This window comes from Rattus norvegicus, chromosome 9 (genome assembly GCF_021556685.1).
Source record: "Rattus norvegicus strain SHRSP/BbbUtx chromosome 9, alternate assembly SHRSP_T2T, whole genome shotgun sequence".
NCBI lineage: Eukaryota > Metazoa > Chordata > Mammalia > Rodentia > Muridae > Rattus > Rattus norvegicus.
This window is the reverse complement of record NC_141542.1, coordinates 126004961-126019249: the sequence shown is the minus strand read 5'-3', so window position 1 is coordinate 126019249 and position 14289 is coordinate 126004961. Positions and strand designations below refer to the sequence as shown.

General features: G+C 40.9%; 1 protein-coding gene across 5 annotated transcripts in view; it reads right to left on the bottom strand.

The window, feature by feature from the left end:
- Positions 1–14289, bottom strand: part of Myom1 (myomesin 1) — a 129285-nt gene that overhangs the window by 108171 nt on the left and 6825 nt on the right. For 4 of the 5 annotated variants that reach the window (NM_001191584.2, NM_001432105.1, XM_087566553.1 and 1 more), the window contains 3 exon segments: positions 451–608; positions 1294–1615; positions 2994–3134. In NM_001191584.2, coding sequence (NP_001178513.1) covers positions 451–608; positions 1294–1615; positions 2994–3134 — 621 coding nt within the window. 5 annotated transcript variants of the gene reach the window in all.

The window sequence follows — 14289 nt, the reverse complement described above, 5'->3', positions numbered from 1 at the left end:
ACGTGTGTGAAGGCCAGATCAACATCAAGTGTCTTCTTCAATCAATATCCACCATACTTTTGGGATAAGGTCTTTCTCTGAACCTGGAGCTTCACGATTTGTCTAAATTAGGATCAGGGCTCTTCCTGTCCCCACCTCTTCAGCACTGGGATTACAGGAGCACTCAGCTTCCTACGTGAGTGCAGGAACCCAAGCCCAGGTTGTCATGTTAGCAGGGCAAGCACTCAGTCAACCCTCCCACTGTTACGATCCTAAAGTATTAAGCTGTGGTGTCCGTATGCAAGGACTATCTGTTCTTCCCATTCGTAAAACTGTCTCCATACTTTAACTCTTTTGGAAACACGTACAAGCCTACAGTTGATTCTCGCATGCTGCTAATCCAGTGTGCTTTCTCTGGATGTAAACTTAAATCGGCCATCAACTCTACTAGCTTCCACAAAGAAAACATACCACGTGAGGCGGGGTTCTGGCCAGCCTGCTACGGAGCAGTGCAACTTCACGTTCTCTTTCTCCCAGACTGTGTGAGAACGAGGTTTGATGATAAATTCGGGAGCGTGAAGGAGATGGTCTTCATTTAGTTTTCCGTGGTATGCTTGGGTCTCTTCTAACTGGAAAAAGCAAGAAGGTAACAATCAAACACTCTCAAGATACTACCAAGTTAAATTCCTTTGGGAGCTAACGTAACAAGGAGAAGCCAAAATTTTACTTTCGCTCTGTTTTGTTTTTGAGATAGGTTCTTGTGTAGTCTAGGCTGGCCTCAAACTCACTTTATAGTCGAGGATGACTTTACATTTCTGCTCTTCATGATTCTATATCTTAAATGCAAGGATTACAGGCCCACCATTATGTCCTAGTTTACAGCTTGGTGGGGATTCAACCTGAGGCTTGATATGTTATATGGGCAGTATCACCTTACTACATTCTCAGAGCTAATTTTTACATTTTGACCCTTATTTTTACAGTAGGATTAAATAATTTCTGGTTTTAAAAGTGGATTTGGTTATTTAAAACCTTAAGACTGAGCGAATGTCCCTAGAGTGGATTTCTAAAGGGGCTCTAGAAACGTACTTAAATCTTTCAAATCTGAAATTCCGTGAAGTTTGAGGTTCCAAAGCTTGCTTTCATTTGACCTACATATTCTAATGCCTTTTCTCCTTGTTTCCATTAGCTTTGTCTCCTGATGCCACATAGTTCTGCCCTTGAAACAAACTAGTCTATTTATACACATGTGCTCACACACAGCCTGTAAAACACATTTCCACTCTTACAAGTAGGCTGAAATTAGCTCCTTACAGTTTTCCTCAGCGACAGCTCTTCTGCCTTTTCTCGAATTGAAATGTTCCTTGACTTCCTTTCAAATGTTTCCTCTTGTTGAAAGGTGGATGTGGCCTGCTTGGAGGCTGTGCTCTGTTTGGAGGCTGTGCTCTGTTTGGAGGCTGTGCTCTGTTTGGAGGCTATGCTCTGTTTGGAGGCTGTGCTCTGCTTGGAGGCTGTGCTCTGCTTGGAGGCCATGATTGCTTCCTCACTCTCAAGAAGAGTCCTCTGAGCTATGTAAGCAGCAGCTTCTTTAATTCTTTCTTCTTCTGAGTCTCTGATTCCACTGATGTGCACTTGCCTGAAACAATGGAGCAGAATGTAGAAACAGCATAGCAATGACAAGCTTACCCAGTTTCATTGAGCTCAAGCAGGGGCTCCCAGGCCAATAGATAAGCCTGGTATGTTGGCTCAGTGGTTAAGAACACTTGCAGAGGACCCTAATTCGTTCCCAGCTTCCGTGTGTCAACTCACACCCTTCTGTAGCTCCAGTCCCCTAGGGATCCACTGCCCTTTCCTGACCTCCATGAACACGGCATGAAAGTGGTACACTTATACACAAGCAAGCAAAATATTCATACACAACAAACAATCAAACAAAAAAAAACAAATCTTGAATATCCTGGTAAATTAGAATCTCTTTATTATAGAAGAAAGTGTCCTCCTTTAACATTAAGAATGACAAGATTAATGGTTCCTATTGTGGTTCTGGTGCCTTTCACATATGATACGCCATTCCATCCAAACAAAAGTCCACAAGGTAAACACTATTACTGTTACTCCAGATACATGGTAGAAAGACTTAAAGAAGCTAAGTAAACTGACTGAGGAGTTACACTGATCAACTCAGTGTGTTTATAATAAAAGATGAAGTTATGATTTTTTCCAGAAAAGATGACAATGTACAGTTAAATAGAGATGTAATTGTATGAAGTCTGCCGCAGTGCGCAGCCCAGAGCTGCCATGTGTGTAAACCAATGTCCAAATGCCACACAAGACTCTGATGCAGAGTGGGTCTCTTCAGTACTCTGACATTGTATCGTTTGGGATTTTAACATACATAACTTAAAAAATCATCAGAGTATACTAATTCTACAAAGTAATTTTGTTGTTGACATTGTATACATACACTATACATTGTATACATTTTGATCATATTCCTGCCTCTATGGTCCTTTCTTACTCTCCTTCCTTCACCCTTCCACATCCTTACCTCCTTTACACTTTATAGCTTTGAAACTCTTTTACTTTCTATGAATTGACTTTAAATCGTATTTCACTACTCATAACTAAAGCTCTACTTCCCATGTCAACTGACTAGATAAACGTTATGTCCAAACCACTTTTCTTTTTTTTTTTTTTTCTTTTTTTCGGAGCTGGGGACCGAACCCAGGGCCTTGCGCTTCCTAGGTAAGCGCTCTACCACTGAGCTAAATCACCAGCCCCCAAACCACTTTTCTTTGTCATGTATCCTATATAATATATATATATGTATATATAGATGACAAAAGCATCTGGAAATGGAATGCCTTGATTCCAACGAGCCCATCTTTCTCAGTGTGGGCTCCAGGCTTCCTACGTCGTTTGTAAACCAGTATCTAGTAAGTCCTCAATAAATGTTAGCTGCTATTGACTCCTCACTTATAACAATTCCACGCAGGAAGAGAAAGTACACACACCGTCCAGAGTAAATAGGCACCATGTAGTTGCCTGACAGGTTTCCAGTCTCCTCTCCCGACAGAAGGCTCCGCTTGGCTCTCTTGGTTTGAGGACTCAACCTGGATGAATAATCTTCTAATAGCAGACTGGAATCTGTGAGTCTGAAATAAGATGCCTAACATTAGACAGAACACAGACTGCATTTAAGATACTGTAGACAAAGCAGACAGTGGAGACCATACCCTAGAGGAATTTCCCTGGAACCTTGGGTTTCTAGTGTTATTATCCTTCCCCTTTAGGAATGAATGAAAGTTAGAAGGATTACAGATTATGTAAATATACTCTAGACAGACACTAGGGGAAAATGGTAATAGAGATTTCATGGCTTTTCCCCCTCAAACTTAAAATCTTCACTAGGGAAATAGGAAACAATAGAAAGTAAAAAAATTAACAAAATAAAATATAGCCTTAACTTATGTAGTTGTTGAATTAAATAAAATGTATTTTTCATACAGATAACTTGATGAAGTCAAGTACATAGGTCCCAGAAGCCAATGTGTAGGCTGAAGATTGAAAACTCCTTGTTGACTATGAGGATGAAGGATGTCAACAAGACAGGGTTGTGTGGGGATTTTCTGTACTTAGTTTTCTCCTGTGGACTTCAACTCTAAAAGAAAATAAGATATTTAAAGCTCCTGCTCTGGACAGTTTTTGAAAAGAAGGTGAAGCCTCTGAGTGTTTATTTCTCAGGAAATAGCAAGCTGCCCAGTAAAAATCATTCAAGCCTTGGCTGTTGCCTAATGGTAAAGTTTGGAGATACTGGAGAGAAGGCTGTGCTGCTAAGAGGTTAACACTGAACGCAGGTCTTTAATCTCAGCACTCTGAAAGCGGAGGCAGGAGAATCTCTAAGTTTGAGACTAGTCTGTTCCACAGAGGTTGTACCAGGACAGCCAGAGGTTGTACCAGTTACTCAGATAAACCCTGTCTTAAAAAGAAAAGAAAAAAAAGAAGAAAGAGAGGGGGGAGAGAGGCAGGGAGGGAGAGAAAGAATTAAAGAGCACTTACTGCTCTCGCAGAGGACTGGGTTTTATTTATCAACACTCAGATGGTGGCTCACTCCCATCTGTATCTCTAGCTCAGGAGATCTAATGCCCTCTGGCCTTTGAGAGCACTTCTCTGTGCACATGGTGCACATACATAGACTTCTATAGGCATGCACGCACGCACACACAAGCACACGCACACACGCACAAGGAATAAATAATTGTTTTTAACATTTATAAAAGCAAAAAGAATTACCTATATCAAAAGCAGAACACAGGCCAAAGATGCACACAGTATAAAGCTGGGTGGCACAGAAAGCAAGTGGTGCTGAACAAAACAATAAGGGTCAAGGATTTCCAGGGTAGACAGGGACCCAGTTTTCTGAGTAGACGTTAAGCACAAACCCATGAATATTTGTGCGCCTTGTCTATTAACTGTGCTGTGCGTGCCAGGTGGGCACTGCCATTGATCTGATGAGATCTCATGGAGGTATCAAGGTATCAAACACCTTGTCCTCCCTGAGTCTGCAACTCAGGGTGAAAGCTAGCTCATTTCCATGGTGTGGGTTTAAAGCTAAAGGTTAGAATCTTGAAATCAAGCTTGTGGATTGCTTACCCATTGGAAGCCAGAGTGAAATTTGTCCCTGGCTGATGTCCAGCAAGAGGAGTGCACTTTATACCTCAGGTCACAAAGTACAGCCTGTGCTGGAACTGAGTTTAAAGCTGGATTTGCTTCTACCTCTTTACTCCATTGCTACACAAAACAATCCCTGGTATCAAGTGTATCGCTGCCTTCCTGACTTCGAGAACAGTGGAAGTTTCTCGTTACCCTTCTATTTTTACTCTATTTTTTCATTATTGTTTCTATGAGCAAATTTTTTGCAAATTCATTTTTCCATGATTGGTTGCAATAGAAGTTAGGATGCCCCATTATTTTTGTTTGTTCCTTTTTCCTGGAAGACAAATATGAACGTATTATACAGAACATACCCCAAATAAGATTATCCTAGTCTTACAGGTGAATCATAGTAGCTGAGTTTTAATAGTTACATTAGATGCTAAAGATTGGTGGCAATAGCATTAGCTCCCATTTAATATTTTATATTAAAAAGCTTAATAAAAAGTACTATGTTGCTACACATTATACAATATTACATAGGAAATGCAAGGTTGCTACATTTTTATCCTTTCTAAATCTTATTCAACTCATTATTTCTTTCCTTTTAAAATCTGAGACAAGATTTCAGGCTATCCTGGAACACACTATGTAAACCAGGCTAGCCCAGAACTCAGAGATCTGCCCACCTTTGCACTCTGAGTACTGTAATAAAGGCATGTATAACCACAACTAGCTAAGTGTTTCTTACAAAGTGTGTGAAGTAGATATTAAATAACCATTTGACTAGATGACTTAGTAATGTCAAGTTATTTACTGAATGATTGACTGAGACAGGATCCTGATATATCTTAGGCTGGCCCACTCTCACGGTGATCCTCATATTTCTTCCTCCCAAATATTGAGATTACAGGTGCATGCAACTATGTTCAGCTTCCAAATTATCTACTGAAACTAGAAAACAAAACTAAACTAGGAATACATTTTTGAAGAACCACGTACTAATAATCAGTGCCATTATTTGAAAAGAATAATCAGTCTATTTCATTGTGATCCATGAAACCAGAGTCTAACATTTAATACATCAAACATTAAGCTGAAAAGTGATTCCAGAAGAGTAAAGTGTGTAGACTTTAAGCTTCTTTGACTCTAAAAACCTAGATAAGGGTTTATTAATTTCTTGGGACTTGAGTCATATCTAAATTTTGGTGAGGTTCCTTGTCTCATCTCTCAGTTTCTGAGTAGAAGGTAAAGCTGCCACACATAAAGCTATGTAGGTGTTTTACCTATTGAAGTTGTGTTGATTATTATGTATTACTGACTCAGATCACGAAGTTTCCTGTGCTCCTGGAAGTTAATTAATCAGATCAATCACATTGAGCGTGCTCCGTCTGTGGCTGTGTCTAGGTTTATCTCTTTGCACATGAATAATACTAAGTCATAGCTCTGTTAATAAGTCTACATTTAGTAGATTTTAGACAAGTATCCAGGCAGGCATGTATTCTATCTATAGCCAGCTGCACCATGGAGAGGGGGGCGGAGTCGAAGGCCAGAAATCATTCTCTGGAAACATTCTAGGAACTCAGAAATAAGCAGGCATGTGCATCTAATTAAAATACTCTGTCTGGGCTGGAGAGATGGCTCAGCGGTTAAGAACACTGACTGTTCTTCCAGAGGTCCTGAGTTCAAATCCCAGCAACCACATGGTGGCTCACAACCATCCATAATGAGATCTGATGCCCTCTTCTGTTGTGTCTGAAGACAGCTACAGTGTACTTATATATAATAAATAAATCTTTTAAAAAATAAAATAAAATAAAATACTCCGTCCATTGTGATGGCTCACATCTGTAATCCTAGCACTTGGGAGGCAGAGCCAAACTACAGGTTTGAGTCAACCTGATCTACATAGCATGCTCTAAGACAGTGAAGGCTACAGAACAAGACTCACAAAAAGTATTCTCTCTCTTTTGGACGGTGCCAGAATAATACTTAACAGGAAAAGCAAAATGAAAAGCTTTCTAGAACACTAGAGCTAGACAGTAACTTCTTGACGATGCTTATTTAATAGGTTATTCTTTTATGGGTGCAGAGATCACAGCCTTTCTCACATGTTCATATAGCAAGCTGGTGGTTGAACTGGGATTTGTACCCATGCCTTCCTGATCGTCAGCTTAGTGTCACTGCTACTATGCTGCTGGTCTCCAACTTCTGCGACAGTGCACTTAGTCAAAAGATATTTATTCTCACATACTTATTTATCCGTAAACTCTCTGAATGCACAACTATACAGTCTCCCTTGATGACACACTGAATTATTACGAAAAATTTAAAGGAGATCCCTATACCTTCCCAATTTGTGGTTCTCCCCCCAGACCCTCCCTGCCCCTCCCCACAACTTTGGACACCCTGATACCATTCCACATTGCCTAGAATGATTCTGATGTTGATGTCTTTATTGAATCAGAGCTTGGTGTTATAAAATCAACACAGGGGGCTGGGGATTTAGCTCAGTGGTAGAGCGCTTACCTAGGAAGCGCAAGGCCCTGGGTTCGGTCCCCAGCTCCGAAAAAAAGAACCAAAAAAAAAAAAAAAATCAACACAGGCCAGATAAAAATAAGATAACCATTAGACTTAACATGAATTAAGATGTTGTCCCTTAAAATTACGTTGGTAATTATCACATGACTTGTGGGAATTGTTGTGGTTCCTGAAATAGGTAGGTATGGGAATGCTTAATGTACTTTTTGAAAAATACTCTGTCAAGAAAAGCAGTGCAGCATGGGCTACTTTTGCTGCCTTTGCTGAGGACTCAGGGTCATTCATCCTTATGTGCTCAAGACTGGACTGCGTTGCTGGCTTCTCTGCCGTCTTTCCTACTGAAGATTGAACTTAGCAACTTTTGGATCCCCAGCACTGATTCTATCTATACTTGACGTTCGGTAGATGCTTACTGACTGAAGTGAAATCAAATTGCTATCCCGCAATCATACCCTGACTCTGAGTTTTAATAGCTGTAGAGCTATTTTAAAAGAGCAATGCAGGCACCTGGGAGATGGCTCAGTTGATAAAGTGCTTGCCATGTCAGCATGAGGCCCTGCATTCAATCCCCAAAACCCATGTTAAAAGCTAAGTGCAACAATGTATATTTCTAAGCTAAGTGCAACAATGTATATTTCTAAGCTAAGTGCAACAATGCATATTTCTTTTTTTTTTTTTTTTTTGAGCTGGGGACCGAACTCATGGCCTTGCGCTTGCTAGGCGAGCACTCTACCACTGAGCTAAATCCCCAACCCAACAATGTATATTTCTAATCCTAGTCTTTGAGGGGAAGAGACACCAGGACCCTAAGGCTCACTGGCCAGTTAACTGAAACTACTTGGCAAGCTTCAAGCCAAGGAGATAGTCTGTCTCAAAAGAAGGTGGATAACACCTGAGAAAAACACTAGAAACAGACATCTGCTCTCAACTTACACACAATATGTGAACTTGTGCTGCCCCTTACACACTATACATGCACATATACACATGCACAAACACCCATGCACATACACACTCACACACATTCATACCCACACTCACACACACATACACATGCACACATACACACAACACTTCACATATACACACATACACATATATTCACACACACACACACACACACACACACACACACACACACACACACGACCAATGTAGAGAGGCAGGATTCCCAGTACTGAGGTAGTTGCTCATCCTCTCCTCTCTTCAAAAGGCAATGATAAAACACAAAACACAACATATCAAGACTCCAGCTGGGGCTGGAGAGATGGCTCAGCAGTTAAGAACACTGACTGTTCTTCTAGAACTCCTGAGTTCAATTCCCAGCAACCACATGGTGGCTCACAACCATCATCTGTAATAGGATCTGATGCCCTCTTCTGGTGTGTAGGAAGACAGCAACAGTATACTTACATACATAAGATAAATAAAATCTCTTAAAGAAGTAATTTTCTTCTTGAAACTTGTATACAGTTGCCTATTGCATTGCGTGGAGGTTTGAATATAATTTGTAGGACAGCTGAAGCAGGGGGATCACAGAGTGAATCGTGCCTCAAAATAAAAGGTAATATTAAAGAAGGATAGGAGATATAGCTTGAAGGTAAAGCTTAACTAGAATAAAAAGACTGTTCAACCTGTAATGCCTAAACACATACATGCTACCAGAAGTTGATTAAAATGAGCACAAGAGAAAGGGTGACATAATAAAGTTAAAGAAGAAGCAATGAAATAGGAAATAGAATAGGAAACAGAATATAAATATATATATTTATATTATATATATAACCACGTCAATGAAGACCCCAAAGGAAACTCTGACAAAAGTTTCAGCAGATTAATCATGAAGAGAAGGAAATATGCTATTAAAACCAAGAACAAAAGCAGAAACAACATAATCAGCCCTACAAATTAAGGAGACTTGTAGGAAAGTATGCAGATGTCCCTGTGCTGACACACTAGACAACTAGAATGGAATGGGACAGTCCTATAAAGACCAAAATGACCAAGGCCATCTCACAGCAAAATGGAAAACTCGAAGTGACCAAAATCGAGAAATTGAATTAACAATCTAAAATATTCTCACAAGAAAATGCAGACACCTAAATGGTTTTTACTGATGAATGATGTCAGGCATGCAAAGAAGAGGTGATAGTGATTAGTTTCATATTTTTAAAAGAATATATTAACATAACACTGATTCATCCTGTGAAGTTTGTATTTTCTGATCAAGACACCCAGATATGGCCACAGTCCAGTGTTCTTTTTATGAATGTGGAAGCATAAACAATTTCACAAAGCACTGAAAAGCTGAATCTGGGGCTGGAAAGATAGCACAGTGGTGAAAAGCACAGGCTACTCCGATAGAGGACTGAGGTTCAATTCCCAGCCCTAACATGGTGGCTTACAACCATCTGTAACTCCAGTCCCAGAGTATCCAACATTCTGGCTTCCCTGGGTACCAGGTATGCACATGGTACACATAAAAAAGGAGCAGTCTCTCACATGCATAACCATAAATAAAGAATTTTTTAAAAAACCCTAAATCTAATAGATTTCAGACATGGTGGCATACGCTTGTAATCGCAGTAACCAAGAGGCAGAGGTCTACGACCTCAAAGTCTGGTCTAGTGAGCTCCAGGTCAGCCAAGGCAAAGAGATATCCTGTTTCAAAAATCAAACCAACAAAAGAGATGTTCGCTCTAACCCCAGTCCTTAAAAAATAAGTATAATAGGATATAAAACCAAGTGGAAGTAATCCCCCGTCATTCCAAGTTCATTTTCTTCAATAGAATAAAAAATAAAACTCACTCACATTGTCGTCTAAAATAGGTGTTAAATTTTTGACAAAATTTAGTGTATATATATAATTTTTATATATTAAAATCTCTCGTTGGGGGCTGGAGAGATGGTTCAGTGGTCAAGAACACGTTTGTTCATGCAGGGGACCAAGGTTCAGTTTCCTGAACCCACGTGGCAGTTAACAAATGTCTTCTTTCCCAGGGGATCCTTTGTCCTCCTCGGGCTCCAGCATGCATATGGTACACATACGTATACTTAAGCACACAGAACAGAAAAAGTGAATATTTTTAAATAACTCTCAAGAAAATGAGACCAGAAAGGAACTTTCTCGACCTACAAGAAGTCTGGACCCTATCTATATGAAGAGTCTATAGCTGACATAATACCCAACACCTCTCTCTACTTTTCCTTGGTCTCCAGGGGTCAAACTAAGGGTCACAGCTTGCTGTGCAACTGTCAGCCTCTGTAATGACCAAGCGTCTAGTGTTGGTGGTCCTCTAACAGTGCTTTTGTTTGCTGTTTGGTTTTGGTTTTGTTTGAGACAGAGTTTCTCTGCATAGTTCTAGTTGTCTTAGAACTCGCTCTGTAGAGCAGGCTGGCCTCTGCCTCCTGAGTGCTGGGGTCAAAGATGTGAGCCACCACACCCAGCATGATCCATTTTATACCAGGAATGGGAGAGCTTGCTCCTTGTTTTCTGGGCAGACACTTAACAGTAGAATAAAGATGCCTGTGTCTAAGGCTGCCTCTTTTAAACTCAATTGTTCTCTCCTGGTACAAGCCACATTGACACATCACAGCGTAGACGGTGCTGGGGTTGACTAGATGTGACATCAAATTTGCTTCCTCATTCCCAGAGAGTGCTGGGAAAGGTCATGTCTGCTGAAACAGTTCCCTCGGGCTTCCCCACAGCAGGGAGGGTGCTGACTGACCTAACATTTCACCCCAGGCACAGGGACTGAACTCAGGTCAATCCATTTGGCAAAAGCACCTTACCCAAAGAGCCATATTGCTAGCCCTCTTACAGTATACTTAAGTACCAACATAATGGTGTCATATTTCTTCCTGTAGAGTTGAGGATTAGAGGAAAGTGGAGCAAAAGTAGAACAGCCAGAGTTACAGAACATGGGCTGGACTATGGCTCGGATGTAAAGCTTGCTATAAAAGCATGGGGATTCCCAAAACCCATGGACAAGGCTGAATGTTTAACATACACCTATATCTGGGCTGGAGAGATGGCTCAGTGGTTAGAGCACCGACTGCTATTCCTGAGGTCCTGAGTTCAAATCCCAGCAACCACATGGTGGCTCACAACCATCTGTAATGGGATCTGATGCCCTCTTCTGGTGTGTCTGAAGACAGCTACAGTGTACTTAGATATAATAAATTAAAAAAAATTAAAAAAAAAACATACACCTATATCTTCAGCACTGGGAGATGGACATGAGAGGAGCCCAGGGTCTTGCTATCCAGCTAATCCAGCTGAATTCTAAAGAATTCAGTGAGATTGTGTGACTCGAAAGTGTGGAGAGTAATGGAGAAGGACACCTGACATTGACCTATGGTCTCCATACCTGCATGCACATACATGTGCACACACAGAGCCCTTGCATTCCTCATTGATGACACTTATTGTTGATACCACTGCTATATAAATCATCAATCTTGCCATTCTGACAAGGTTTGTCCTGTTTGTGGGGGAGGGTCTTTTTTCCTCAATGTAACCATGTACTAAAGGCATTTAATGTGTTTTATAACATAGTAACCAATCAGTGGGGCAGCCACACTGACACCAACTAAGACGCACTAAGGTCAGCCAAGCCCTGAGCACATCTAAATCTCCATACTTTACACTTTAGCATCGGACATCTAACCACAAAGTACAGGCTAAAAATAGACCTAGCCTAGTGCTTACATCCACTGCAGAGGGATGCCTCTCCGCTGCAAAGAGCCTTTAGTAGCAACATTGTTCACAATCCAGATATCTCATTTAGCAGGAGGAATCCTTCCATTCAGAATAAACTTAAAAGCAACCTAGAGATGTTGAGCCTGCATCTTTATTCCTAGCTCTAAAGAAGAGAGACTGAGCTGCCTCCGGGCTATATCAGCTTTCTTTCTTTTTTATGCTGAAAGATATGAAGAAAAAGACAGCACTGGCACTTTCTCTCCCAGCATGCCCCGTTTCTAGCTCGTCCTATTCCCACCAAGAATCTTGAACTCAGTCTCGTCTGAACATCGCACGCTGTTGATGAACACCAACCCCCACACACAGTGGAGTAAGATGTGGGGTAGAAATGGGGAAATGCTCACGGTTTGTTCCTTTCATAGTTTGTTGGGCTGGAGAGATGGTTCAGTGGTGAAGAGCACCGACTGCGGGGTTGGGGATTTAGCTCAGTGGTAGAGCGCTTGCCTAGGAAGCGCAAGGCCCTGGGTTCGGTCCCCAGCTCCAAAAAAAAAAGAACCAAAAAAAAAAAAAAAAAAAAAAAAAAAAAGAGCACCGAGACTGCTCTTCCAGAGGTCCTGAGTTCAAATCCCAACAACCACATGGTGGCTCACAACCACTGTTATGAGATTTGATGCCCTCTTCTGGTGTGTCTGAGGACAGCTACAGTGTACTTATATATAATAAATAAATCTTTAAAAAAAATAGTTTGTCTGAAGCTACACGGCAAGATCCCCCACTCTCTCCAAAAAGCCTGTCCCATTACTAATACTTGAGATGATATCTCAGATTATAGAGAAATATGGATACCATACAGAGTCTAAATAAAGCATATCAGATTAAATGGTTTGCAATGGAGCTAAAGAAAAAAACATTTAAAAAATATAAACGTAGAACAGTCTATCAATTCTTCTATCTTGGGAAGATGAAATTAATATACAAGAAATTAGCTACCAACTTCAGGATAATAAAAATACCATCTCTGTAGACCCAGTGCAGACAGTCCAGGAAAATAGATATTTAACATCTAATCCTCCTCCCTGCAAGACAGCTGCCTCCCTAAATGAAGTTCCTGAATGTAGCTATGGAACATTCTCAGGAGAACAAACCGGTGCTGTCACACGCACACACGCGGTGCTAATTCCTCCCGACTCTCCTTTGGAAGGTGACCCATTTGAAGTAAGCGCTAAAAGAAATAGATTCTCCTCAGCGACACTATTTCCATTTTTACAGCCAACTCGAGGTCCTGGTGAATATCCCGTGGCAGAATATGACCTATGACAGTGATATGCGGAGTGATCCTGTCCCAGTCTGAGTGGACCAGAGTGAGCCGCCATCGTACATTCCAGGTAAATTCAGGCTCTGTTACTGAACCTGTCAGAAGCGCTCATGAGGTCACTGTCCCCGACACCAAGACAGCTGTAGGTCAGGGATTTCAGAGTTTCTGCCTTCTCCACATCGATTCACACAGGCCACTGCATTATCTCTCCAGGAACATTCTGTGTGCCCAGAGAGAGATACCTTTTCCAGTTGCTCAGACATATATTTTACACTTAAACTTTAGAAGACGTAAGATAGAACGTTTATTATAAAACATCCACCTCAGCCCAATGCATCAGAGATGAGGATTAGAGGAAGTAGGTGATCATAAGCCACATAGCCCTGAAATGTTTATGTTTTAAAGATTGGCAATTTTTTCTGTAGGCTATAAATAGACTTAATTTAATATTGCATATTTTGGGGTTGGGGATTTAGCTCAGTGGTAGAGCGCTTGCCTAGCAAGCGCAAGGCCCTGGGTTCGGTCCCCAGCTCCGAAAAAAAAATTGCATATTTTTAAAGATTTATTTATTATATATAAATACACTGTAGCTCTCTTCAGACACACCAGAAGAGGGCATCAGATTTCATTACAGATGGTTGTGAGCCACCATGTGGTTGCTGGGATTTGAACTCAGGTCCTCTGGAAGAGCAGTCGGTGCTCTTAACCACTGAGCCATCTCTCCAGCCCAAAAGTTGCATATATCTTACATGTGGTTTTTTAGTTCCCATACAGTGTTTTATTCTTTTTTTGGGGGGATTGGTTTTTGTTTTGTTATGTTTTGTTGTTTTTGTTTTGTTGCTCAGGTTATCTTCCCACTCACTGTGTAATTGAAGATGACCTTGAATTCCTAAGGGCTGGAAAGGCATGCTCTGTTAATTGATGCACTTTTTAAAGATTTATTTATTTATTTTATGTATATGAGTACACTGTGCCTGTCTTCAGACACACCAGAAGAAGGCACCAGATTCCATTACAGATGGTTGTGAGCTACCATGTGGTTGCTGAGAATTGAACTCAGGACCTCTGGAAAAGCAGTTAGTGCTCTTAACCGCTGAGC